Below are 24,354 nucleotides of genomic sequence, written 5' to 3'. Positions count from 1 at the left end.
ATATGCAGGGCTGGGCTACCTTGACTGGTCTCTAAAAGCTGCAGTACGACATAAATTAGAAATGAGCACAGTAGTGTAAATTATTAATTTGAAAAGACAAACCTGCTTGCTTTTTGCTGTTTATGGCATGACTGGGAACAGCCCCTCATTTCCTGGAATGTATCAGCTATTTGCAATGCCCCAACAACGTCGTGCTGGGGCTAGTTTTCAAACAGCTCACCCCTCGTTCAGCACTGGTGTATGCGGCATTTAGCAGTCACCGTCTGAGCTTACCCTCCTCTCCCACGGGCTCATGGCCTGAGCCAGCAGCTCTGCAGTATGGACTGAAGGGAAGCTGGACCTAGGCTGTGCTCAATTTAGTTGATCCTTTGGGAGGGAACTGCTTCTAGTTCTGTAATCAGAAAAGCTTAACTTTTTGCTAGAGCAAACCCATGATTTAGAAATTGAGGCTTATCTTGCAGTTCGATCGTGCTCAGGGGATGCAAGGCCCCTCACTTCCATGAGAACAAAATTTCCCAAACAGCTGGTGTCAGACACAGCTGGGGAGGCATTTACAGCCTCAGAGAAGCATGATGATGCCTGAAGTGAGACTATTTCTCAACAAGCTGTGAGCATTGTTTTGGTGGCTGATGCAAATGCCTGAGATCCGTAGCACAAGACCCCCGTGCTGGCCTGCTCTCACACCACGTGGGGAGGAGCACACAATGCCCTGGCAACCCGCAAACCCAGAAAAATGCAGCTTGTTACACTCAACTTCCCCAAGTGTTGCTGTCATCTGGGTGGACCACTCCTTACAAAGAGCAAAGGCATGCATTTTTCCTGGTTTTGGACTAATTGCTCTTATTTCATCCATCTTTCATCCACAGAGACACACAATTGTTTTGCTGCTTCAGCATAACTATTTTGACTTTGTATTTCTCAACAAGTCCATGATTCTGCCGGGTAACAGTAGCATTCAATATATGCACTCAATACAGCTACCTCAATATAGCTATAGGGTTTTAAATATAAGTATCTTGGCAATTATGCCTGAGGATGATTGTCACAAACGAGACTGTGGGCTGACTGTGCAGAACTGCAGAGGACCCACAGGGCTGAGTGGCTGCATAATAAAATGCAGATGAAGTTCAATGCAGAAAGCAACAGCCCTGAGACTCCACTTAATGCTGGGCTCTGGCTGACCGCTCTGCATCCGAGCAAGGCATCAGAGGCCTGGTAGATGGCTCTGAGATCTGGGATAAATACTCAGTGGGCAACCTCAACCCATCAGGGCTTCCCAAAACCTAAACCCCAAACATTAGGCATTAGAAGAAGAGCAGCAGAAAACAAAACAGAAAATTACACAGCTATACAAAGTCACGGTGTTCCTACAACTTGAGTGCTGCATACAGCTCAGCCCTTTTAACTCAAAGGCAGAGGTATAAATTAATACATCTTTCCTGAAGGAGTTGCATTATTTTACTGTAATTGAGGATCCAACCATCTATGCTGTGAGCTAAATTAAATAAGAGTTTTTTCATTTTACATTTTCAAGTTCTGCAGAGGGTCTGTCAGGCATCGACACTCCCTGCTGGAAAGATCCAAAACAAGCTCTTTTAGGAGTAGGTGAGCAGGACACCATCAACACCCACCTGGACTGTGGCACGAACAGCCTCGGGCACCTGATAGTTCAACTCGTTAGCAGTTTGCTGAGATTTTGGCAACAGGAATGGGTAGGACAGGGATCGGTATTTGGGCTTCATAATCTGCCCGGGGGAAAAACAGAAAAACAAAAATCCTTGAAGAGATTGCAATATAGTAGAATAACATAAGAAATAATAAAAGGCATGCCTAGGGCGGGCATGGGGATGAGGCAGGGTGTGTATTTATTTCCGTGCCCCCAGCAGCGATGCCCACACCCCACCTTGGTGAAGTTCCAGCGCTGGATGAAGTGTCGGGCGATATCACGCGCAGCTTTGCCGTGCACCACGGAGGAGATGTCGTGCCAGGGCATCCTCGGGGTGGTGTATCTGTCAATGAAGTCTACAGGACAGGAAAGCGCATTTGGACCTCCTCAGACACAGGACATGAATGTGGAAACGCATAGAGTCCCCTCCTCAGGCTGAAGTTTCTGGGACACAGCACCAAGGGCTGTGCAGATGAATTATCATGCAATCGCCTGCAGTCCAAGTTCATGGACCGTAATGGCACAATTGGCCCTCAAACCTCTCAAAGGGAGTTTTGCTGCTGCTTCTGAGCAGCCAAACCAAAATTGCCTCATTACCTCTGGCTCAGAAGCAGGAAAAAAATACGGTTTGAGACCGAGAAGATGCAGAACAGGGTTTGGGGGAAAGTAACGACTGCCAGGGTACAAAGGCACCTACCAGCAAAAGGTTTGTCAAGTTGAACCCAGTCTTTAAAGACAAAGTTGCAGTAGTCTTTTCCGTGCCAGAACCTGGTTTCCCCAAGCAGCTCACCAACACCCGTCTTCAAGCTGTGGATGGATCCTTTATCTGTCACAGGGAAACAAGATAACAATAACACACGCTCCAAAGTCACAGCTGTCCATCGCTCACCACCGGCGAGGGACTCACTGCCGTGGAAAAGCATTGGTGGGACTCGCCCGTGCCAGGTGGCTGAAGCTGTTGTCTCCCTGTTGCCTTCAAAGCATGCATATTAGTATTTTTTCTTCCCTATTTTAATATTTGTTATACAACCAGGACAGGTAATATATAGGAGTCTGTTATGGAAATATAAAGCAGATGCTGAATTCTCTCTACATTGGACTAAAAAAAATAGAAAACACTGTATAATCATTTGTCTTTCCACAGTCCTATGATACCTAAATATTACCATGTGGCAGTCCACTCCCAGCTACGACTGACCTGAGTGGATATATGTACAGGAACATCACATATATCATCTACTTAATATATTTTACAATACTAATGAACTAATTCCAACTTCTCTGCCAGAGGGTTTTATGATTTTGCCTCTATATCAGGGTGTATTTCCTCCAACAGAAGCTAGTCTTTATTTACTAGAATGAGGTGATTAAAAAGCTCATGTTCCCTCATTAAGTATTGTGGGTTTTGTTTTATTTTGTTTTTCCAAATAAAAATGTCACCTTTTGATACAATTTTACATGTTGAGCAAATGGACCCTGAGGTCCAGATTGATGGTAATTAAAATGGTCTAAAATATTGTAGACCGGGATATTCCCTCCTGACAGGATCCCTTTTCTAGAGCATATATTTTGGTGCAGAGTGGATTCTTTTTCCTCACCATTAAGAAAACCAAAGCTGTTGGCCTAGACCATGAATAACTAGCATTATTTCCTAGCCCTGCGAGCAGCCTTCATCTACCGTACCAAATACTAGTGCAGTAATTACACAGTAATATGCCAGCAGCAGAAACCTTCTCCTAACCTGACCACATCGCCAGGTAACCATGAAAACCCCTTGGCACAAAAACACTCACTTTCAACAGCGAACAAAATACAGGTCGGCAGCGGCGCAACGGGGCCAGTTTACACGAAGCAAGCCTCGCCAGCACTGCTGTAACCCCGGCGAGCCGAGCCAAGCCATGCCAAAACTGCCATGCAGCAGGCATGCACCGCAGCTGCTTCGGGAAGCATGAGTTTCTAGTGAGAGTCCAGGTGGAGCTGGGGAATCGCTGACTCTGCCTGATCGAATGGGAACGGGTGGGACACGCTACCCGGCCAAAACACACTTCATGTAGTGAACTTTGATGACCGCACGCCGACTCATGAATGAGCATGAGGTGACCACAGGCGAGATGGCACTTCATTTCCATGAAGCAAATGCATCTCTTCCTTGTTGCCTGCCACTACTTTGTAACCAATATATTATAACCGGCAATTAGTGCCATAGAGGAAGACATTAGGAAGAGGAAGATGTTGAAGAACTGCTCCTCACCCCGTACCAGAACTCAAAGGCAGCTCAGTGAGGTACCATACTGAAACAGGCCCTTTCAACATTGGTCGAGAGATCAGAACAGCTCAGTGCTTACAACCACCCAACTCCTTTTTCAATCGAGTATGCTTCCATTGATTTTAATAAGGGGCAAAAGGGAGGCCCCAAGTCTTCTTTGAAACATAGGTCTGGCAGCAGCCGCTTTGCTGTTTCCTCTCTCTGTTTGCATATCTTCCTGCATCAGGAATATCTATAAATATGTAAAGTACCCAATGCAGAAGTTCCCAATTCCAGTAATGAGCCCCTTTCCTTTGCAGGATGAGAGCTGCTGAAATCATCATATACCAGAATCAGGGTTATTTCCTCAACTGTTCCCTGTTGTCGTTATTGCAAATTTGTTGTGTGGTTTTTTTTCTTTTTTAATTATTATTTATGCTGAAATTTTTGTAGCTTCTGGAGAAGGCTCTTCTGCTAGGACATCCTCAGAGTGGTGCTAAGGACGCTGGAAGAACCCCAAGCAGCGAAGGCTGATCCTGGCACCCAACCTAACTCTCACCATCATTACAATGCAAAAAGATCAGCAGCTAAAGCCTGAAGGGGTCTGCACCTCTGCCTTCCTCCACTTACCCTCCCGAAGCTCAGCAAGCCCCTGTTTGGATTCACTGTGGTGATGGAACATTTTCAGATGGGGCTTTAAACTCTGGATTATATTTGGTTGACTTCTAGTGGGGTTACAGTAACCTGCAGAAAGTCAAGATGCTCTATTTACGGCAAAAACGCACGTCCACTTCTACCACGCTGGTGCCCGATCCTGTCTGAAGACACCTTGCATGACAGGAGCTCGAATGAGACATGAATTCACTGAAACTACAAGTGACCAACAGGCAAAGGGCTAAATTCAAGACCCAGCTCGTTTTAAACCAAACAGATGAAGTCGCAAAGTCATGGCTATGTCCCGAGCTGAGTGCAGCCGAGACAAACGATGCTCCAGCAAGGCTTCCTCTGGCCGGGGGCAGGAATAAGATCTACAGGGAGTGATGGAAACTCAGATAAGTCCCCACCACGAGTAATACCCAGCTTCAGGAGCTGAAGACGTCAGGAATGGTTTTCAGGAAGGATTCCATGCTAGAACAAACGTCAAGCCGATCCTTGTAAGTTTAGGTTTGAAGCTGGTTTGCATGTGGGGAATTAAAAGCTGCACTCAAATATTCAACAGTTGAATAGTCTCTCCTCTCTAGAAAGTGGGTGAATCGGGAACATTTCCATTTAAGTGAACTGATTTAAACCTATAGCTCAGTAACACTAGCCTATGAGAGGGGATAATCACATTCAGAAACTTTTTTGCTTGTTGTAATAAATACGAGTCGAAAAATAAAAAGCCCAATTCTCCCTTGTGGGAACAAAATTTTTCCAACAATATAAACATTAGGCATCCTGCACACCGCATCACGTCATCTGATGGCTCGTGACAATTGCCAATTAACTAAATGCAAATCACTTAAAACTTTTCTTGCATATTTTGCCGTGAAGCAAATTTACGTATTGACCACACATAGTTATTATTCTGATAGTTGAGAAATTCGTCAACTTTCCTTCCTTACAAAGAACACATTACCCTAGAAATGATGTGAATCCGCATGGACACCCACCCACCTCCACACACGCTTTATGTGTTGTTTAGCTGAAAAAAGTTACTTACTCGATTCACTGTCTACGCTGCTCACGCTGTCGGCACGGTGCATGCTGTGTTTATGGAGATGCTTGTAAATACTAAACCTTGAAAACTTCTTGGTTTTTCCCACTCCTTTCATTTTTGATGTGTCTGGGGCATCATCAGGATTTCTCTCGAATGAGTGGCTTTCTGGGGACAGAGCTTGGGAGTGCAGCGAGACATGTTCGGACAACTCCGCTGCAGACTTAAAAGACACAGGACGTTGTTGCAGGTGATGTATGGACAGGTTCCCCTTTAATGGCAGATTAGCATGCGTATCAATGCTCAGGAACAACTACCAACCAAACTTTGCTCCGTGACGAAGACAGACTTCAGTGGAAGCTACGAGTGCCTTTGGGGGAGAGAGTCTGTACCGAGGAGGCACTCGACAGAAAAACCCATTAAAGCTAGCAGTACATTCTTCAGTCCCATAAATTTACTCTGGATTATTACTCCCCTTGAAATTCTCATAAATTTACCCTCCTTTGAATTTTTAGAGATCTCTGGGTGCATACAGACCCAGGTTAGCAGAAAGCTTGGCAAGCAAGGCACCTGCTCAGGGCCTGAGCATCCAGAAGTTTGGAGCACTCTGCAAGTGCCTACTGTGCATTTCTGGCTAAATTTTATTAAGAACATAGACTCCAAATTGTGACTGCTGCTCCAAGCTCCAGGGGAAACCCAGCTGTCTATCTCCACACCCCAGCAAGGGCTGGTCAGGATCTAGCCCTAAAAAGTCATTCAATACTCAGATACTTCCGCCTTCCCATTACTATTCCTTTTTAATCCTCCATAAACCCAACCCTATGCTTAGGGGCGGACACGGCTTATTCATCCCCACCGCAAACCTGACACACTGATGTTGAAGGTGGCCACCAGCTGGAGCGAGCTCACTTACTGCCAGGTTGGTCGTCGACACCGACTTCACTGCCACCATTCGTTTGACACTGCCCACGTCGGTCAGGCGATGCTCGTCATCATCCCACCTGCCGTACGCCAAGTCGATGCCCCCCACAAACGCCACGGACTGATCAATGACGACAAGCTTCTCGTGGTGGGCCCAGAGGTACACGGAGGAGGACACATGGTCTGGGTGTCTCATCACCTGGGGAGAGAACCAGCACTCAAGCTCAGCGTCATTGCCCATCCCTCCAGCCCAGCTTTTTTTCTTTTTGGCTGCGCAGAACGATGGGAAAAACACTGGAGTTTTTAGAAGATGCCTCCACACAGACTGCTGCAATAACTGAAGCTATGCAATTCCCCCCAAGTTGGGCTCAGCCTTACAGGCAGGCAGGTGTTGCCCCACCATATGGGTATTCCCAAGCAGCAAGAATTACTGATGTTGGGATAGGTCACGCTTACAACTGTATTCATAAGAGGACTATAGTCACGGAAACAGTTTCAACAAATAAAATCATGCTTTCAGTAGAGCTATGATAGCTGAGCTTTCAAACACAGAGCCTGCTCTAAAAGAAAACAACATATTGGGGATCTGACTCACTTCTTTGGTTGTTGCCACTACATAAGTGAAATGAGAAGTTGGCTGGTTTTTTTCCCCATATAAAATCAGCAAATTGTTTGACATTTATTTATGAGATTCTTTTTGACAGGTGTTTATGGCACAGTAATTTCTATATCTAAGCATTCAGGATATAGTTTAATTCTTTTTCTTTCTTTTTTTTTTTTTTATGTTGAAGGAGAGCCATTAGACCAGCTTCCTGGGAGAAAAGCTAGAGTTTCACCTGGCAGCTCCCAAAACCTGTTATACACATAGCACATATCCTCCAGTTACACCTTCCAGTCTCACTGAGAAGATGATGGCAAATGGGTGCTTCCCTTCAACGTGACAACTGGTCAAGTGACAATAAATCTATTACTCTAGCACTTTGTTAGTCACCCTCATGCATAACATGTCTTATTGTTCATTAAAATGTATATGTCTCTAATTTCAAGAGACTGTATCTAGCCTTATCTACTGGTCCGTGTGCCACCACTCATATTCTGCTCGGTGGCAGAGCAGCAGCAGAACAGCACAGGACAGTGCAATGCTGTTCATTTATGGTGGAAACATAAACATCCAGCGTTGACTCTCGTCATCTACGTATGAAATGCTGAAGTGAGACAACATTCTCAAGCTGTAAGACGTACCATTTGATGTAACCCCATTAACTTGTCACATGAAATATGTTTCTTGTGAATTAGATGAATAGTTGCTTTGGCAAGTCTAAACTAAGCGATTTTATGTTCAATTATAACCTAAAGAAAGGAAGTTGCCAGATGTGGGAGTCACTGTATGGATATGTCTTCTCAGACTATTCCCTCTGTAACAGTGGCAAACACTGTTCTTCTGGTTCACTCCCAAATACCCTGAGGGTCAACACTAGCTACCTGAGAGCAAATGAATGCAAATGTCCTTCATCCGACTGCCCAACACGCAATTACCTTAATGTTTGGATGGAGGTGCATGAGCGTCCGCTTGCTATATTCACTGTTAATCCCTAGGGCAAGCTCCACCTCTTTGTACAGCATAACAAAAATTCTCACTCCTTGTTGCTGTCAGAAATAAAAAGAAACACATGGTATGCAGGTATTTCACTGGATACAGCCCATTTCTGAAGGAAGGAAAAGCCAAGAGGCAGTACGCATGTTGTGCCTGCAGACAGAAATGCAGGCTGAGGTTACTTGTTCTTGATTATAGTCTTCCAGATCCACCATGGTGACCCCAACTTCATGCAAGGACCTGCACTGCTCAGGAAAACTCTCCAGCTTCCAGAGAAGGGCTCAGGACCTGGATTCGTGGGTGAAGAGCTGAGCTACGCCAAAGCCCATCAACAGGTCACTCTTACAGAGGCCCCTTTTCAACATCCTTTGAGGCAAAATTTTGCCAATGTGATCCAGTCCACAGGTAATAATGCTGCACATATCCACTGAAGTTCAAGTTTTCTGCTGTTTCATGTTGCCCGGAGGTTTGCCTACAGTTACAAGCATCTGCAGGACAACGATACCGGTGTGGTCATGCAGACATCCCTCTCCTAAAGGGGATGCAACCAACCCAACGCCAGCAAACATGTTCGTTCTGCTGTAGAGTTAAACAAGCTCCTGGAATACAATGAGAAGTGCCCAAAGGATGGTGCTTTTCTTTAGCAGAAAGGTACCCACAGGAAGGTTTCTAAGGACACTTGTTAAAGCAGTTTCAAAACTTCCAAGTACTTCCCAAACCTCAGCAGATGCTGGCCACTCACTGCCATAAGTCAGCGCAGCTTCAAATCTTGCAGTGGAGCTTAAACTTGTGACCTAAACTTGCCACCGCCTTCTAAGCTTCTACTTCCATAAAGCTGCTACTGATAGCTTGAGCAGTCTCCAAGATTGTGGATGATATTCTGCTCCCCACTGCACCCAGAGAAGTCCAAGGCAGCACTGTACATACATAAAGGGCAGCCTTACCCCTATATCTACACACCAGCTTGCTGACCGCCCTGCCGAATCAAAGAAATGCCACAAGTGAGAGAGCAGGCAAGTATTTCCAGGAACTAGCCTTAAAACACTCCTCACTCTTACAGGGTAATTATAGCCATAGGAAAATCTATGTCAATATGACAAATAAAGCCAAATTCTTCCAGTGAGCATGCCCCGTGGCCACGGTTCATCTTCCAGAAAATAAAACTACTTCCAAATCAACAACAGTTAGACACAAACCCCTATTTTTTTCGTAGGCATGTGGAGGGGTGAGGGCTGTGATGACAATTGGTTTGGAAGAGGAGGGAGTCAAAGACTACTTCAGCACGTCCACCTGGACTCCTGCCCTTCTACCACGTCATGAGTACAACAGAGTTCCCCGGCCACGCTTCCCTCCCTGACTCACTGCTCACCGTGAGGCAAACTACCATTTCTAGCCCTGGTGTTATCATGGGTTGGGTGAACAACTGAAGTACAGCCCACAAGCATCAACACCTCACACTCTGCTTCTCTGTCTGCCTCGCTTGGCTCCAAGAAACATGTTCTCTATAGTCAGGATCCAGACTTGTTATCGGAAAGCAGAGTACAACCAGCCACAAAATAAAATGTTTACTGAGATGAAAATGGTTAAGGAAAAACAGAGCCAGTAGTTGTGGTTGTTTGCTCATACCTCCAAGTGCTGCATAAGAAAGGAGCGTGCACAACAGCCCAGAGCTTTGCATGGCAATGCTGACCTGGAGGGCCAGGAGATGCACCAGGTCAACAGCATGTCTGAGTTTTTCTCTTCAGGAGGAACAGCAGAGAAGGAGAAATGCCTTATCAAGTTTATATAAACATTTGCTTACTGAACACGAGCATTTATTAACTCAGATAACATGGCAATGTAAACAGGAGTCCAAGTCTCTGAGTCATGCTCAGCCCAGCTCTGGGGAATGTGATGCTGCTTGTGCTTGCACACTTTTTTTCATGGTTTGCTGAAACTCTTTCCCCACATTCCTTTTCCACAGCAATGCACCAGGATCCTCATGACTAGAGTCTCCACCTGATAAGGGACAGGTACAGAGGGCACAGCTGATCTTCCTCCTCTTAGTGGCCACAAAAACCATGAGAACAGAGAAAGGGATGAGTAGGAACAAAGGAAACCAGGAGACGTACAGGTAGTAAGTGGCAGCTCCAAAAAAATAGTCGTCTTTAATAATATAAGTTACCCTTGGAAATAATAAGAATAATAATTAAAAAACCACAGAAACCTTTCAAGGCTTTGGCCTTTCTTACGCTCCACTAAAATTTGTTATTACCAATGGTAGCAGCTGTGAAAGAGCTACAGCAAGAAGAGCTTTGGGCAGCTTGGTCTGGGCAGGATGAAAGCAAGAGGGACTCCACCAGGAGTAATGGGGCTGTGGGACACCAGGATGATGTTTAATGCCAACAGGCACTCTTTTACTATAGCAAAGAATGAGAGGTGAACAGCAAGAACATCAGCTCTTCAGTGTTTAGCTGCAGCAAGGACCTATGCACGTATCAAGTACGGAGAACCAGATGAGAAGGCTATAGTTAGCTAGCATAAACCTCCGGATGATACCGAGAGACTCTTTGCTAATGACATCCTGGTTGTCTTGGCAGAGTGATGGTACATTTCACAGCTTCACCTCTGAAAGCTGCAGCACAGAGACACAACACACGGTAATGACAGACAGGATCTGCACAACGCAGTAACGTACAGACCACCTACCAAGAGCCAAAGTGCCTAGTCTTTCCTGTACCTATAGATTACCTATGCCACAAGGACAGCACTGGACGGCAACTGCTCTTTGACCCCACCAGGAGCTGGGGCAGTTGTAACGCAAGGCTGAAGTGACCCAAACCTGAGGACTTAAAGGGGCAATCAGAGGGTCTACCCTTCCGCCTCCGAGCTCTTCCAAACACAAATCGGGGGAGCAAATCAAAACATGTAGTTTTCTGAGGCCACCCAAAATAAGGTTTGGCCAGCTTTAACTCTCATCCCTAGCAAAATAAACGGTGCAAACACTCCAGCCCCTGTACGACCCTGTAACTAGGTGGGCACAAGGGGTTTTCTGCAGGGTGAAGGTTGCAGCTGGAGCTCACTTACCGCTTTCCGCTTGAGGATGCAGTCCAGCCGCCAGCGATTTCCTTCCACAACGGGTCGTTTCATGAAGATTTCTGGGCTCAGCCTAAGAAAATAAAGGGGTGGAAAAAACACAGCATATGTACTCTGCAAACAAAGCATTGGCCTAAATAATCAACTTGGTAAGTAGAAAAATAATGCACTTTATATAAGGCAGATGTGAAGGCTCACATCCCGGAGTGATGCATTCTCCAATGTCATGCTCTTTGTTTTTTAATAACGGAGCACTACAGAGGGCAGGGGATGTGTCCAGCGCACGCACCTTGGTACTCAACAAGCCATGAGACCAAGCTTAACAGTCATGTATAAATGGGGAAACCTGGACTCTATGAAAGAAAAATGCAACAGAAGAAAACCCCAAGGTATATTTGAAAGAAATGTGTAGACATTAAAAAAAAAATACAAGTAAGAGTGGGATTTTAGTTCTCCTAATACTCAGGCTATCTGAGTAGCATAGATTTGTGCTGGATTTTCCTTGCTGCCTAAAGACAAAGCAATATGACCTCTCGGCAGGGCATTTTATTGATTCAAAGCTTTAAGGATTACAAGGAATAATTAAGCCATCTCATCTAACTCCTGCAAAGGAATGTGACAGAATTTCATTCTTTTACTTTCACACCGAGCATGGGAACTTGTGTTTGATTAAAGCATATTGCTACATCCTAAAAGCATTCTTCTGACAACAGCATTTTTATCTGAAACTCCAAGTTTCAGATAAGTTTTGCAATTCCAAGAGACATTTACAATCGTCTGAATAAATCGTTAAGAAACAAGTCTGCAATGTGATGCTCTTGCACTGCTACCTGGTGTTGCATGTGAGATCCAGGAGCATTGGGTTTATCTGTGGTCCTGCCAGGAAACAGGTTTACACCAGTCAACGCTAAGATCTTGTTTAGTTTTCTCATAATTGCCACCTACGAATTAATCCTCCTGGTTCCCGTGGGCAGTGGATTAGTAGCAAGACGTTCATTTTATGGATGGAGAAAGGAGCACAGAGATGTGCCCAAGGTTAAAGGGACCTCTGAGCCATGGCTTGGGAACCTGCCCTACTGTCCTGTCCCCAAGGTCCAGGCTGGCTCAGCCGGATTAACCTCCACAAAAGCAAGACACAGGCAGCCACGACCAGCATCCAGCCAGGGAACTCTGCCCCGAGTCTGTGAGAGCATCCTTTTTGATGCCTCAAACAGGAACCAGAGCATTGCATGAACATATTGAAGTACTAGCTAAGAAGCGGGCAGAAGCCAGGTCCTTCGGCAGTCACGCTGCTCAGGGAAGGGTCGACAAAACTTGCCCTCCTTTGTCTGGCCCATTGAAGAGCAGAGCAAAATTATGCCCCCCCCAAGATGCCCTCATCGCTGGCACGAGGCTTCCAAAAACAGCGAGAAGCAGCTGAAAGGAGGGTCCCATGTCAGATTACATGGGAAGAGCACCTTCAGAGGTGTTCAAGTGCCCGTGTTCCATTACACACTGAAAAACATTCTCATCCCTTGGCTTTGCAGCGATTTACACCCCCGATGAGCACCTCAAGCCATAACATTTGCAATTCAGGTGGTGCCTACAAGCAGTTTCAGGCTTTTCCTTGGAAGGAGACAACCAAGCTGTTGATTTCAAGCATGTGCTTTTGCTGCCAACCCTCCTGAAAAGGCCTTTGAATAGAACACAAGGAGACGTTTGGGTGTGCTGCCAAACCATCTGGCTGCACGGCGAGTTGCCATACTGTAGGGCCTCCAAACAGTGCCGCATTGTTGGGAACATCCCAAGAGAGATGGCCGGTCAACATCCAAATATTTAAGTACCAACCACCAATCTGTGATGAAAATTTCTTCCTTAGCAGCTTCCATGGCATTTGCGACATCCTCAAAGTACCACTTAGCATTTACATACCTGTAAAAGCAAACACAGCGCATAGGTTTAGGTTTCCTCCCCCTTCATTAAACAAAGTCCACAGCTGAAGACCAGCAGGGTTCTGTGTTAACGCCATTTATATTTTCTTCTCAAAAGCAAACAAAAAAAACCCCTAATTTCAAGAATTAGGACAACACGCAGGGAGAATTTCATGCTGCTATTAGTAGCTTAATAATCTCTTATTTTGCTGTTTCATTAAGTGCCACTTGGCACTTCTGACAACCACACACGATATTCGTGGGTTTTGCTTGATGCATGAGCTAGTTTTGGCTCTCAGAAAAGGATGGCTGAGTGGTGTTTACTTTGATTTATGGAAACTATTCGGGCAGTGGTTGCTGCGAGGCAGAAGCTGCAGTGAGAGCACTAGGAGGGTTTGCTTCCAGCTAGAATCAATTTTTTTTAGGTGCTTCTGGGAACGGCTTAGTGCAATCAGGTTACACTACAGACGGGAGAATTCCTCGTGGGACTGCTGTGTGCATAAAGCCCAGTCACCCTTACTTGCATTTGCTGCAGTACCCAAACTTGCATTTGCTGTTTCTCTTTCATTGCAAAGACAATCTGCAAGGCCTGAATCTGATGCTGCCCTTCAACCAGATGAGTGACGTTTGCCCCTGAACGCATCCCGTGCTGCCTGGAAGGGTAATGCTGTGCTACAGGATGAGAATCAGCCTTGCAAATGCGGTGAGCGGGACATATCTTGCATTTCAGAGCATGAGGGATGTAAGCAGACCATCGGTGCAGAGCAGCATGGGCAGGACAGGCTGCAGCACTGCTGTTTTGGGAGGGAGCTATGGAGAAGGGAGTAGCCAAAGAAGCAGATGTTTTCAATAGCACCTGCGTTACTGTGGGCTTACAACCCAGAGCCCCAAGACCTAAAACCTTAGGGAAGAGCATTTACAGAATCAGAAACCGGGATAAAATTGAAGCCAGGAATATCTTAATGAAAGAGCAGTTCTGTTTTTAATTCCTAAACATCCTGCCAATTGTATGTGCATCAAAACACCATTTTTATCATTACGGTAACAAATACCTAACATGTTCAAATTCAAATGAAACTTGGTGATCCAAAGTGCTATTGGCTGTGATCACAGCACTCCTGTCACCAGTACTACTATTCTGTTCCCAGTGAAGAAAGCCTCATTTTTTTGCAACTTCTCTAATTATCGTCTATCCCCACAGCTACCGAACGCAAACAGCTATATCCATCAGACCCGGGCTAACACAGGCAGGTGTGTGCCACCGCTGCTGCGGGTAGCAGTGCCCAAGGCACCGCCATCCAGCCGCAGCCTCGCTGCGGTCCTCACCACTTGGCCAGCGTGTTCTCCTGCACTGCGGCGTACGAGCCGAAGCGGTGGGCCGTGAGGAAGTCCTTGCCGTGCTTCCGAATGAACTCGTCTATGCCCTGCCTCCACCACTGGGCATGTCTGTAGCTGTTACACTTCAAAATCAGCGACCTGTAAAACAGACGACGCATGGGGCAGGGTGCTGAAGCCATGTACGTTTAATTAGGCTGCTCCTCGCTGCCTACCCACATTGATAAATGCACCTCTACCGGTCACGTTTAATCAAGATATAAGGACTTTGCTTTGTTGTTTTGTTTGCAAATGACCACATTAGCACTGAGCTGCTCCGAGTGACTACCACAGTACTGCATTGCCAAGCATTAAAAAAATGAAAACAAAAAACCACCCCGGATTTATATTAATAGCATCAGCTTAACTCAGAGGAGAGTTGGACCTAGCTAATGTATTATTTTAAAAGATTAATTTATACTGTATGCTATCAGAAAAAATGTTAACTATCCCACCTAGCACGTCTTTTGGGTAATACTCCAGTTGGGCTGTAGAGGAACGTGTCCCTGCTTGCAGCATAGCGGAACAGAGCGCCTAGATCACCACTGTAATCAACTGCTGCAAAAAACAGACTGTGCAACTCGACATGCACGGTGCCCTCAGGCCTGAGCAATAACCACAAGGATGGACGAGTGGTGGCTGAGGCTCCAAATGCCTCATTAAGACATTGGAAATGATCAGCATTACACAGGCCAAGTCCCCAGCAGGTATAAAAACACCAGCAGCTGCCCGGGCGCTGGGCCCTGCGGGAAGCTGAGCTGCACCACGTCAGCCCAGCACACCTTGTTAACTCCTCCTGGAGAGGAGCATAGATTCTTCCTTAAAAAAAAACATAAGCAAAGAGAAGAACAGGTCTAAATAAAGACTGTATTTCTTACCTGGAGAGATTGTCGATCTGCAGCCCATACTTAGTTTCTGTTTCTTTCTGGCCTATCTTAATGTTGAATTCTTTATCTACCAGCAGGACAAAGGCAATGGCCCCCGAGTCTGGCTTCATGTACAGCAGGAAAGAGTCCTTCACCACCAGCCACCTGTATGGGCACAGCAACCAGGTAACTTGTATTTCACCCATGCCGGGCTTCAACACATGAGCCATACAAGAGTAAAGTGAAAAGGTGTTTCCTTCAAAACAAGTGCAAATCATTTATCAGGGAAAGGAAAGCGTTCGACTAAAAGGTAAAGTTTCTTTTCAGGGGCTAGTCCAAGGTATGGTTTTCTTGAGCAGAAAAGTGCCTATTTTATGAACTTGGGTAATGACTTTGAATTCAATATAAGACTTTTAGAGTTATTTGCGTGACTCCTTTTTACAGAAGTCTTTGAAAAGATAGGTTCTCATGTCTTACAAAATCAAGGAGAACCTCCCTGCTCACCAACCTCCCAGCCAGGTGCCCCAGCACCGGGCAAGGTGCAATGTCCCAGACTTTTATTCAGCTTGTATGTTACACCTAGAGGCAATATGGGAATTACCTGACATTTCTAACATCAATTATGATGCTAGGATCACTTTCACTCCTATCAAAATACATGAGCGAGGCATTTTGGAAAGCTTTTATTGCCAAGCAACAAGCACCCTGTTGGAAACACATGATGAGAGATGACCGGCAGGTTTTACATAAATACCATAGCCTGAAGGCAACTCTGGGAAAAAACCCACATGTTTTACTGTGAATGACATTTCTAATTTTTTCTCCCCTGGCGGCGTAGCTGGGGTAACCGACCCTCTCTGTCCCACACAGGTCTCCACCACCAGACCTTCTCCTCATTCTTCTGCACAGTCAGAAAGGCACAAAGCAACAGAAAATACTGCAAAAATCTGTTCATTCTTGTATCTTTAGTAACAGCCCTGGCTCCTCATCTACTTCCAGATCCCATAATTTTTCTTTTCTTTCAGGGCCCTGAAAGAGTCATCCCAGCATCTCCCCTCATTTGGTGCCAAAATACCTCCCCCCATCATTTGGCCCCTAATTTCACTCCCAAACATACCCACAAAGTACATTTTCAAGCATTCCCCATGCCTGAGAAGTCCTGCCTGTACTTGTTCATGGCATCACCCCACCACTCTTCTCCCTGTCCCTTTCCACAACCCCCGTGGGCCATAACACACCCAACCTACTATAATAATTGAAATGAATTTGGGGTATAAAACTCCAAGGTCTACGGCAAAACTGCCGTGGGAAAAGGATGGCCTCAGTCTGCGCTGCGCTCAGGGGGAGCTCTGCCCCCAGTTTGACGTGTCCTAAAACCCTTCACTTAAATAACTCTCGCTGAGAAATATTACTCTTATTTGCTTATTTATTGATGCACATGCTGTCTGTCCCAGTAGGTCATGGCAAGGACTTGGTACCCTCTGGTGTTACTCTGCACCTAATCCCACCCAAACACTTCTCCCATCCCCTTTTTAGGCTCTAAAGGAAAGTTGAGATCCATCGGAGCTGTATGTGCTACTGTCCCCACTAAAGCTTGAGCTCTGCATAACACAGGGAAGAGTTAACTGTGGAAAAGGCACTTTTTTCCCCCCCATAAAAAGGAAAAAAGAATTGGAGACAATTTAATGATTTGACCTGAAAGAAGGTCACATCTTCCTCTCCTTGTGCACTTGTTATAGAGATGTTCTGTAAAACTACATTAAGAAATGTTGGAAAGCCTATGAAGAAAGAGGACCTTTTCTTCACAAGAATGCAGAACGATTTTGTTGGAAAAAAGAAATTTTTAAGATAAACTAACGACAGCCCATTGGTGATGCTGAAATCCAAAGGTAGATAACGCTTGGGGAAGATCTCACAAACCAAATAATTGTTTCTACAAGGCAGATCAATGCTATTTGGACTTTCAAAAGGAAAGATTTGCCCAGAAGGGCAAACTCCAGGAAATACCCCTTGCATTTTTTGGGTGCCAGCTGGGAACACAGCTACTCCTCCATAGCACAAGCCTCCCTGTGCTGCAGCCCCAGGAAACACCAAGATCTAACACAGAAGGTAAAGGGATGGGGACAGTAAGTTATGCCTGTCTGCAACAGGAAGGGACATGGGAACAAGGTGGCTTGTGAAAATTCCCATGAAAACACCGGCATTTAAGCACATGCAGTAATAAGGAAGAGGTGACGTATTTATTTCCAAGGTTAATTGCACCAGAGCTCCTTACCGCTGCAGGTCACGTCTGATTCAATCCAGCTCCAAAGCAGCCCAGGTAGTGTTTCAATTAACCAATTTTTTTTTTTTTTTTTTTGGTAAATTGAGGCTGAAATCTGGCTGGAGTGGTCTCACCAGCCACATCCCCTCCCAAAGGGCACAGAGCCCCAGGTACTCCCACAGCAGGGAAAGCTGGGCACAGACCAGGGGATTATTGCCATTTCTGCAAGCTCGGGGCTGTGGGAAATCCCAGTTTTCCTCTGGAGTAACAAATGCCTCCTGCTATGAACTTATGAACTCCAATGCAAAGTTAGTAGCGACAGGACGAGAGGAAATGGCCTCAAGCTGTGCCAGGGAAGGTTTACATTGGATATTGGGAAATTTTTCTTCCCTGCCAGAGGGGTCAGGCCCTGGCACAGGCTGCCCAGAGAGGTGGGGGAGTCACCGTCCCTGGGGGGGTTTCAAACAATGTGTAGACGTGGCACTTCAGGTTTAGGAGGCCTGGGGGTGTTGGGTTGGTGGTTGGACTTGATGATCCTGGAAGTCTTTTCCAACCCTAATGATTCTATGAGTCTATAAAACTCACCACCTTCCACATAGGACAATGAGAGGGGAATAACCTGCGGACCTGAAAATCTGTGGCTATTGTAAAAAAAAATATATAATTAAAAGTGTGTGTGTGTGTGTATATATATATATATACACATAAAAAGAATTGCCCTCACAGATTATTTGGGACGAAAAAAAATGAGGATTTTTGTTTGCCTGCCCCAGCAGTACCTTTTGGACCATCGGTAACACATCCTTCCTTGGCCGCAGCAGTTCAGACCAGGTATGCGGTGGCCCCCGGAGCGCTTCATGATCAACCCTTCTCTGCAAGGACAGAAACAAACACTGTCAGGACAGGCAGCACGGCTCTCCCGGAGGCACAGGGCAGGTCTTGGGTGGAGGATGCCTGCTGAACCAACCCCTGCTCCCAGGGATGGCTCCTGGTGCCTCCAGCCACACTCAAGCAGCCTCTGTGCCACTGCCCTGAAGGCTGGAAAGGGCAAAAATAATGCCGCAAAAGGAAATAATGCAGATTTAAGAAACGCGGGGCCCTGTTTTATAGCACAAGCACGAGAATGAGCAAGGCAACACGTTGCAGGGAGGGAAGGGGAGAAAGCCCATGAGCTAGCCTGTGAGCTGCAGCCCACATCATGCAAAGCAGCCCACTCTCAAAACTGTTTTCCTAAGTTGTGGCATTTCTGCCTCAACATTCATAACTTTTTCCATCCGGATGGCAAAATATTCCCCAGTCAGTTACTTGTGAGAAAGAAAAACTATCAATCTGAAGAATATTTATAAGGCCTTCCTCTTGGTGAGCCGTAACTCACAAAGACACAGCTCACAACTCACATGCCCTTCGGTCCCAGGTCATGGATGAATGACAGCTGGCTTACTCCAATGAACTCCATCTGGGGAAAGAGAAGAAGATTCCCCCATCTTTCACGCTCTGAAATCCACAAAATACTTTGCTTCATCAAAGTGGCTTGTCATAAAGACAGAAGCTACAGAAGATCCTGAGCAGAAGTTACCCACCATTGCTTAAGCACCTTCAAGAAGGCCAAGAAAAGTAGTTTGGTTGGGGTTTTTTGTTTGCTTGCTTGTTTGTTTCTTTTAAACGTACTTTGGAGAACACATTTCAGGCAACCAGGACAATCAAGATCAGATGTATCATAGGGACCCACCAGTATCCTCCCTCCTGGATCACTGGCTGCAACGAGGACTCAAGTTTGACACTGTTTGGGGGCTTGCTTGAACTTGGCTGGCTGCCTGTATCCTCTCCTTCCTCCAGTGAGCCTCACAGAAAGGCTGGAAAGGGAATGAATACACATACCTGGGGCTGGGGGCAACCTCTTCCCTTTGAGTCCCCTACCCCATGGAGACACACCACGTGGGGATTCAGCCCCTCAGCTCACAAGCATCCTCCAAGGCCATCACACCAGGTCGCTCCCGCTCAGCGCTGTACACAACCCACTGCCCCATCTGGCCCCAGGAGCCAAAAACCCACAGGAGAGCCACAGTGGGGCAGGAGGAGAGCAAGTTCAAGCACACTCCCTATGACTTCTGCCGGTCTGCACAGAGCTCCACGGCAGGCACAGCCTGGGAAACCCACCTGCCATACTACCAAATTTACCAGCAAAACTCAAATTCAGGCAGCCTGCCTCCTCGGGGCTCCTCGCGCTTCAGCGGAGATTGCAGAGGAATGTAACGACAAGCAAAGCCGGTGAGAAAGCGCAGCACAATTACGTTCATCTCTAAAAATAGGACACCAGGCGATTTTGACCAAGCAGGCTTTTCTTGGCACAGCGGGACATTCCTGGCAGTCTGCTGGTTATAAGCCCTGGGCCCAATTAGCAGGGAGAAACACCTGCCCCAGGCGTCCCGTGCAGGACAGGGCTTGGGCATGGGCAGCTTTGCAAAGGAGCTGCCCTGCATGGCAGAGGCTTGTCTGCACCCAGGCAACTTTAATTTATTATTGCACTTGGGCAATTGTATGCAGAGAGGTGCTCGGGGCAGGGTGAGGGCAGGAGCTGCTCTCCCCTTTGGTCAGGCAGCAAGCCAGAGGGAACCCTCTAACCACATCTCTTGGCAATGAAGCCTGCTGGGAGCAAAGCCCAGGGCTCAACCCTTGCTCCTGACCGCAGCTGGGACGTGAGACAGCCTCGGGGCTGTCTTCTGGCTATGCCCACCCATGCCCCGCAGCAGCTCAGGTGCCAGCACCCAAGGGAGGGCTCTCCTCCAAGGTGGCCACTGTCACCTGTTCTTTGGCAAACCAACCTCAGCGCCCTCACTGGCAAAATCCAACTTCGCACAGGAATTACATGGGTGGACCCATAAAACTCAGAGGTATTTTCCAATACAGAGCATAACAAAGAACATCAGGAAATTTGGGGCAAAAGTCTACCTTGCACTTATGGCGAGGCCAGCTCAGGCTTCCTTCCCAACATCATCAATTTTGCCCCACAGACAGCAATAGGACAGAAGATTCTTCATCCTCCTCATGCTCTGCTGCTCCTTCCCAAACTTCTCACATCAATAAGGCCATGGAGAAGAACAAAGGGTCTGTTGTTCTCCTCCGAGTAGCTCAAGGACGTAAAGTAACCTCTATTCAGTAGAGGCAAATTTAATGCCCTCATTTCTGGGTGATTTCAGCCTGTTTCCAGAAAGTGGCTAGAACAAGTTACTCCATGCTTTTACTAACAACCTTGCTATCGCTGCTCTCACTACACGTTCTGGAAAAGCACCAGCAGTGACCTACAAATGTTCCAGCTGTTTCTGCGGTGACACAAGGAGCATCTGAAAACCCAGCGTATCCTAAACCTCTTATCAGAGTCCCAAGCAAAACTTCAGGCCGGTTCTTTGCCCTGCATCTTATTTCCATTACTTCAGAAAACGGCTGGCACTCCCCATCAGACAAAGCAGAAACCCAGACCTCTCTGTCACAGCAGGCGCCCAAAAACCAGCGCACACAAATGTCAAATCCCTTTGAAAGTGTTGGCTGCGGCCAAAAAGCTGGCAGCAATCTGAGGAGCACTGGGTGCAGAGAAATAATTGTCCTTGAAGAAGCAAGAAGAAAAATCAGGAGGAAAAATTACTTGCAGAGACAGAACTGTTACTACCTAAAAAATGAAAGAAAGGCCGTCTGGCAGCGCAGCAACCTGCTCTTCAGCCAAGGAGCCTTTGAAGCGGCAACAACTGCGACAGAAGCCCGTCCAACACGTTGATCAAGCAGCAACTCTTAGGAGCGTTGGTTTGTAAAAACAGCGTAAATATATTCCACCAGTTACAAGGAAAATTCCTCAGTGCAGTGGAAATATCTGATTGAATGATTTATTATTATGATTACTGCTGCATTAGCTATTTTTACTGTTACAGCACCTTTCATCCGAGGTGCTCGTCACTCACAGAAGAGCCGAGAGGGGAACGCGGAGCAGCAAGGCACTTTCATCTCCTCCACGTCTGAATTCCTGCACTGCCCAGCTGCCTCCCCGGGGAGCCGGCATCCCGCTCCGGTTTCAGAGCAATCCACAGCAGAATATTTTAAGTATGAGATACGGGCCTAGGGAATGCAGTTTCAATGACATTGTTGTAGCAATAAAAAGAAAAAAAGAAAACAGACGGGAGTGATCAGCTGCAGAAAGACAAGCTATGAAAGGTGGAGAACCAGCTGCAAGGTGCACAAGGCACGGTTTTAAACCGCCCCGTTCTGCCAGCAATGTTGAGCACACGTGATTTATGTAAGCAAAGATTTCATAGAGCATCTGTATTTCAGAAAGAATTCAGCAGCTCCACACCGTGTTTTCATTTTGACTTTTGTTTTTAATTTAGTGGGTTAAAAAAAACACAACCCCACCATAAAGAGTTGATTAGCAACAGTGGCTAGTAATAAAATGAAATTACACCACCATTCAGAGTAATATTTTTGAGCAAGATGCCAGCTATTTCTTACACATAAAATTGGCTTATATTAAACCCATATAAAACAACTAAACATACTAAAGTTCAAGTGCAATAGCTAAAAATACTGAAGGGTTGGGCGGGGACCTTTGCAGCGGTCTGCAGATAGCAGTGCCATATCGGAGGTACAAGAGCAGCCACTCTCACGTATCCAAATTGTTCTTACATTGTACTGCTGTCACTTAAGACATGGTTTTTACGCTCAGTTACTAAAGCTCATGCAAAATGTAAGACACACATGCTTTGGTTCAACCAAATCTTATTTTATATTTTGCTTAGGCATCTTTCAGCAACTGCAGCTCATATGAAATAAGCGATGTAAAGGTCCAATTAATACATTTTTAATAGGGAATACAATCAAGCCCACGGGCCTGGTTTCCTAATGTTTTGGGGCTATATTCCCCCATTTCCATTTTCCTAGAAAGAAGCGTGGACAATTAACACACTGATTCCCACAACATTCATTTTAGCAGTAATTGTCTTGAAGCGCTTCAGCCCAGAAGTACTATAGAAAGGTTTTCAAAAGGCCTAGAAAACATTACATTTAATCATAAGTCACACAGCCAGAAAGAAAAAAAAAAGAATAAAGTAAAGGCAGGCCATGAAGTCTGGGGTCTGATCACAAAATAAAATGCATCTTCCAACTTATTTGTAAGCTCCACATAAAATACTCTGGTACAATGAATGACAAGAAATTAAGGGAAATGCAATAAAACTGTAAATTTTATCAGTCAGAGGTAACTAGTCAAAGCAAAGGACACTTGGTACATCTCTAAATGTTGATGCTTCAGTAGGTTCTCCCTCCACAGCCTGCAGGAGTGTCACCTAGAAAGGCTAGAGGATGTCCAGCCTCTGCAATGGCACGAGGTCACCGCGGCCCTGATCCTCAACCCGCCGGGGACCCGAGGTCTGCAAAGCCGCTACAAGCTCGACTTGCAGGCTTGACCCTCCCAGCGCATGGCACACCCTCCAGACAGCTTATAACGTGGTGACCCTCTTACTGACAAATAAATTAAGAACAAATGCAAAATAAAAGAAGTAAAAAAAGCAAGTCAATTAAATTGTGCAGGTCAGATGTAAAAACATGTCCAAGGAGATGCAACTGACCCAAGCAGGCTCCTCACAAGGACCAGGAATTACACACCAGGCAGGTTGCAGCTTGCCATTGCAACTCCAGGTCTGTCTTTACAAAGAATTTAGGATTAAAAAAAAACCCCAAACCAAAATAAAAACCAAAACCTCAGTGCATAGGTTTGATGAGAGGAACATATAAGAGTCAAAATGTGCTCCAAGATTAAGACAGTTGCAGCATTCATCAGCGTCCAGGCAAAAAGCTTCTCAACCACAGGAGGAGCAAAGCCCTCATTTTGTTCTAAGAATGACAAATACAGTTCCAAGGAAAACGCCAGAAATCTTCGCTTCAGTCTCTACTCTGAGAGGAGTGGGGGTTGTTTTGGTGGTGGTTTGTTTTTTTTTTTTTTAAAGGAAACATTTTTCTCCCCGTGTTTTCTTCCAGCACCGCCTGCAGAACCCGCTGCGCTTAGCGACACCGCCATTAGCGGCAAAGTCCTCACTGAACACTCCGCTGCGGCCAAATCCAGCAAAAGCCAACAATAAACAGAAAATTTATGTGCAAAGTGACATCTGGCTCCGGAGGCCGGGGACAGAAGGGCAATTCAGCACAGGAGGAGGAGCGCACCCCGCAGCTGCCCGAGCAAGGCAGGACCGCCCATCTCCTCGCCCGGCCCCCATCACAGCAGCCTGCCTCAAGCTACAGGCTGGTCAAAAGATCACCCACGTTCTTACATGAACAAGAATTCTCAAAACAAAAAGAAAAAATGCAGCAACGCCTGCCTATGAGTGACAAGATGGATCTGCACTGTAAAATAACTCTCCCCCACTTTGCATATGCTACTGATCAAAATTGCCAAGTTATCCCAATCTCGCCTTTAGAACAAAAGATGACTCTTTTCCACATGCAGAGTAATACAGCTCTTGACTGCGGTGGACTTAAGCTCCACATCCTGTCCCCGGAAGAAACACTCTAAAGAAACACAGGTCCTTTCAGGCCAGATCTGAAGAATTCTTGTAACCCAAAGCACCCTGGCCAACCCAAGGCACGATGGCCAACACTGGATGAACACTTTGTCCCACGTAACGAACGGTGCTCAACACACCGAGCTCTGCAACGGGAGCGCACGATGCTTTGGGGCATTACATCCAGCTACGAGCCACCCAACAC

At 46.2% G+C, this 24,354-nt stretch overlaps 1 protein-coding gene across 6 annotated transcripts in view; it reads right to left on the bottom strand.

Annotated features, from left to right (window-relative positions):
• The window catches only part of PLD1 (phospholipase D1), an 80,948-nt gene that overhangs the window by 21,219 nt on the left and 35,375 nt on the right, over positions 1-24,354 (bottom strand). For 5 of the 6 annotated variants that reach the window (XM_075098475.1, XM_075098476.1, XM_075098474.1 and 2 more), the window contains exons 7-19: positions 19,008-19,066; positions 18,390-18,482; positions 15,360-15,512; positions 14,434-14,583; positions 13,025-13,108; positions 11,189-11,270; positions 8,065-8,175; positions 6,521-6,727; positions 5,614-5,830; positions 4,542-4,655; positions 2,364-2,492; positions 1,904-2,022; positions 1,632-1,745 (exon numbers count right to left, since the gene is read on the bottom strand). In XM_075098475.1, the coding sequence (XP_074954576.1) occupies positions 1,632-1,745; positions 1,904-2,022; positions 2,364-2,492; positions 4,542-4,655; positions 5,614-5,830; positions 6,521-6,727; positions 8,065-8,175; positions 11,189-11,270; positions 13,025-13,108; positions 14,434-14,583; positions 15,360-15,512; positions 18,390-18,482; positions 19,008-19,066 (1,632 nt within the window). The remainder of the gene's footprint in view (positions 1-1,631; positions 1,746-1,903; positions 2,023-2,363; positions 2,493-4,541; positions 4,656-5,613; positions 5,831-6,520; positions 6,728-8,064; positions 8,176-11,188; positions 11,271-13,024; positions 13,109-14,433; positions 14,584-15,359; positions 15,513-18,389; positions 18,483-19,007; positions 19,067-24,354) is intronic. The other variant, XM_075098478.1, reaches the window with a different exon arrangement.

This window comes from Phalacrocorax aristotelis, chromosome 7 (genome assembly GCF_949628215.1).
Source record: "Phalacrocorax aristotelis chromosome 7, bGulAri2.1, whole genome shotgun sequence".
NCBI lineage: Eukaryota > Metazoa > Chordata > Aves > Suliformes > Phalacrocoracidae > Phalacrocorax > Phalacrocorax aristotelis.
Note: the sequence above shows the minus strand (reverse complement) of the source record. Positions and strands in the feature narration are given on the sequence as shown.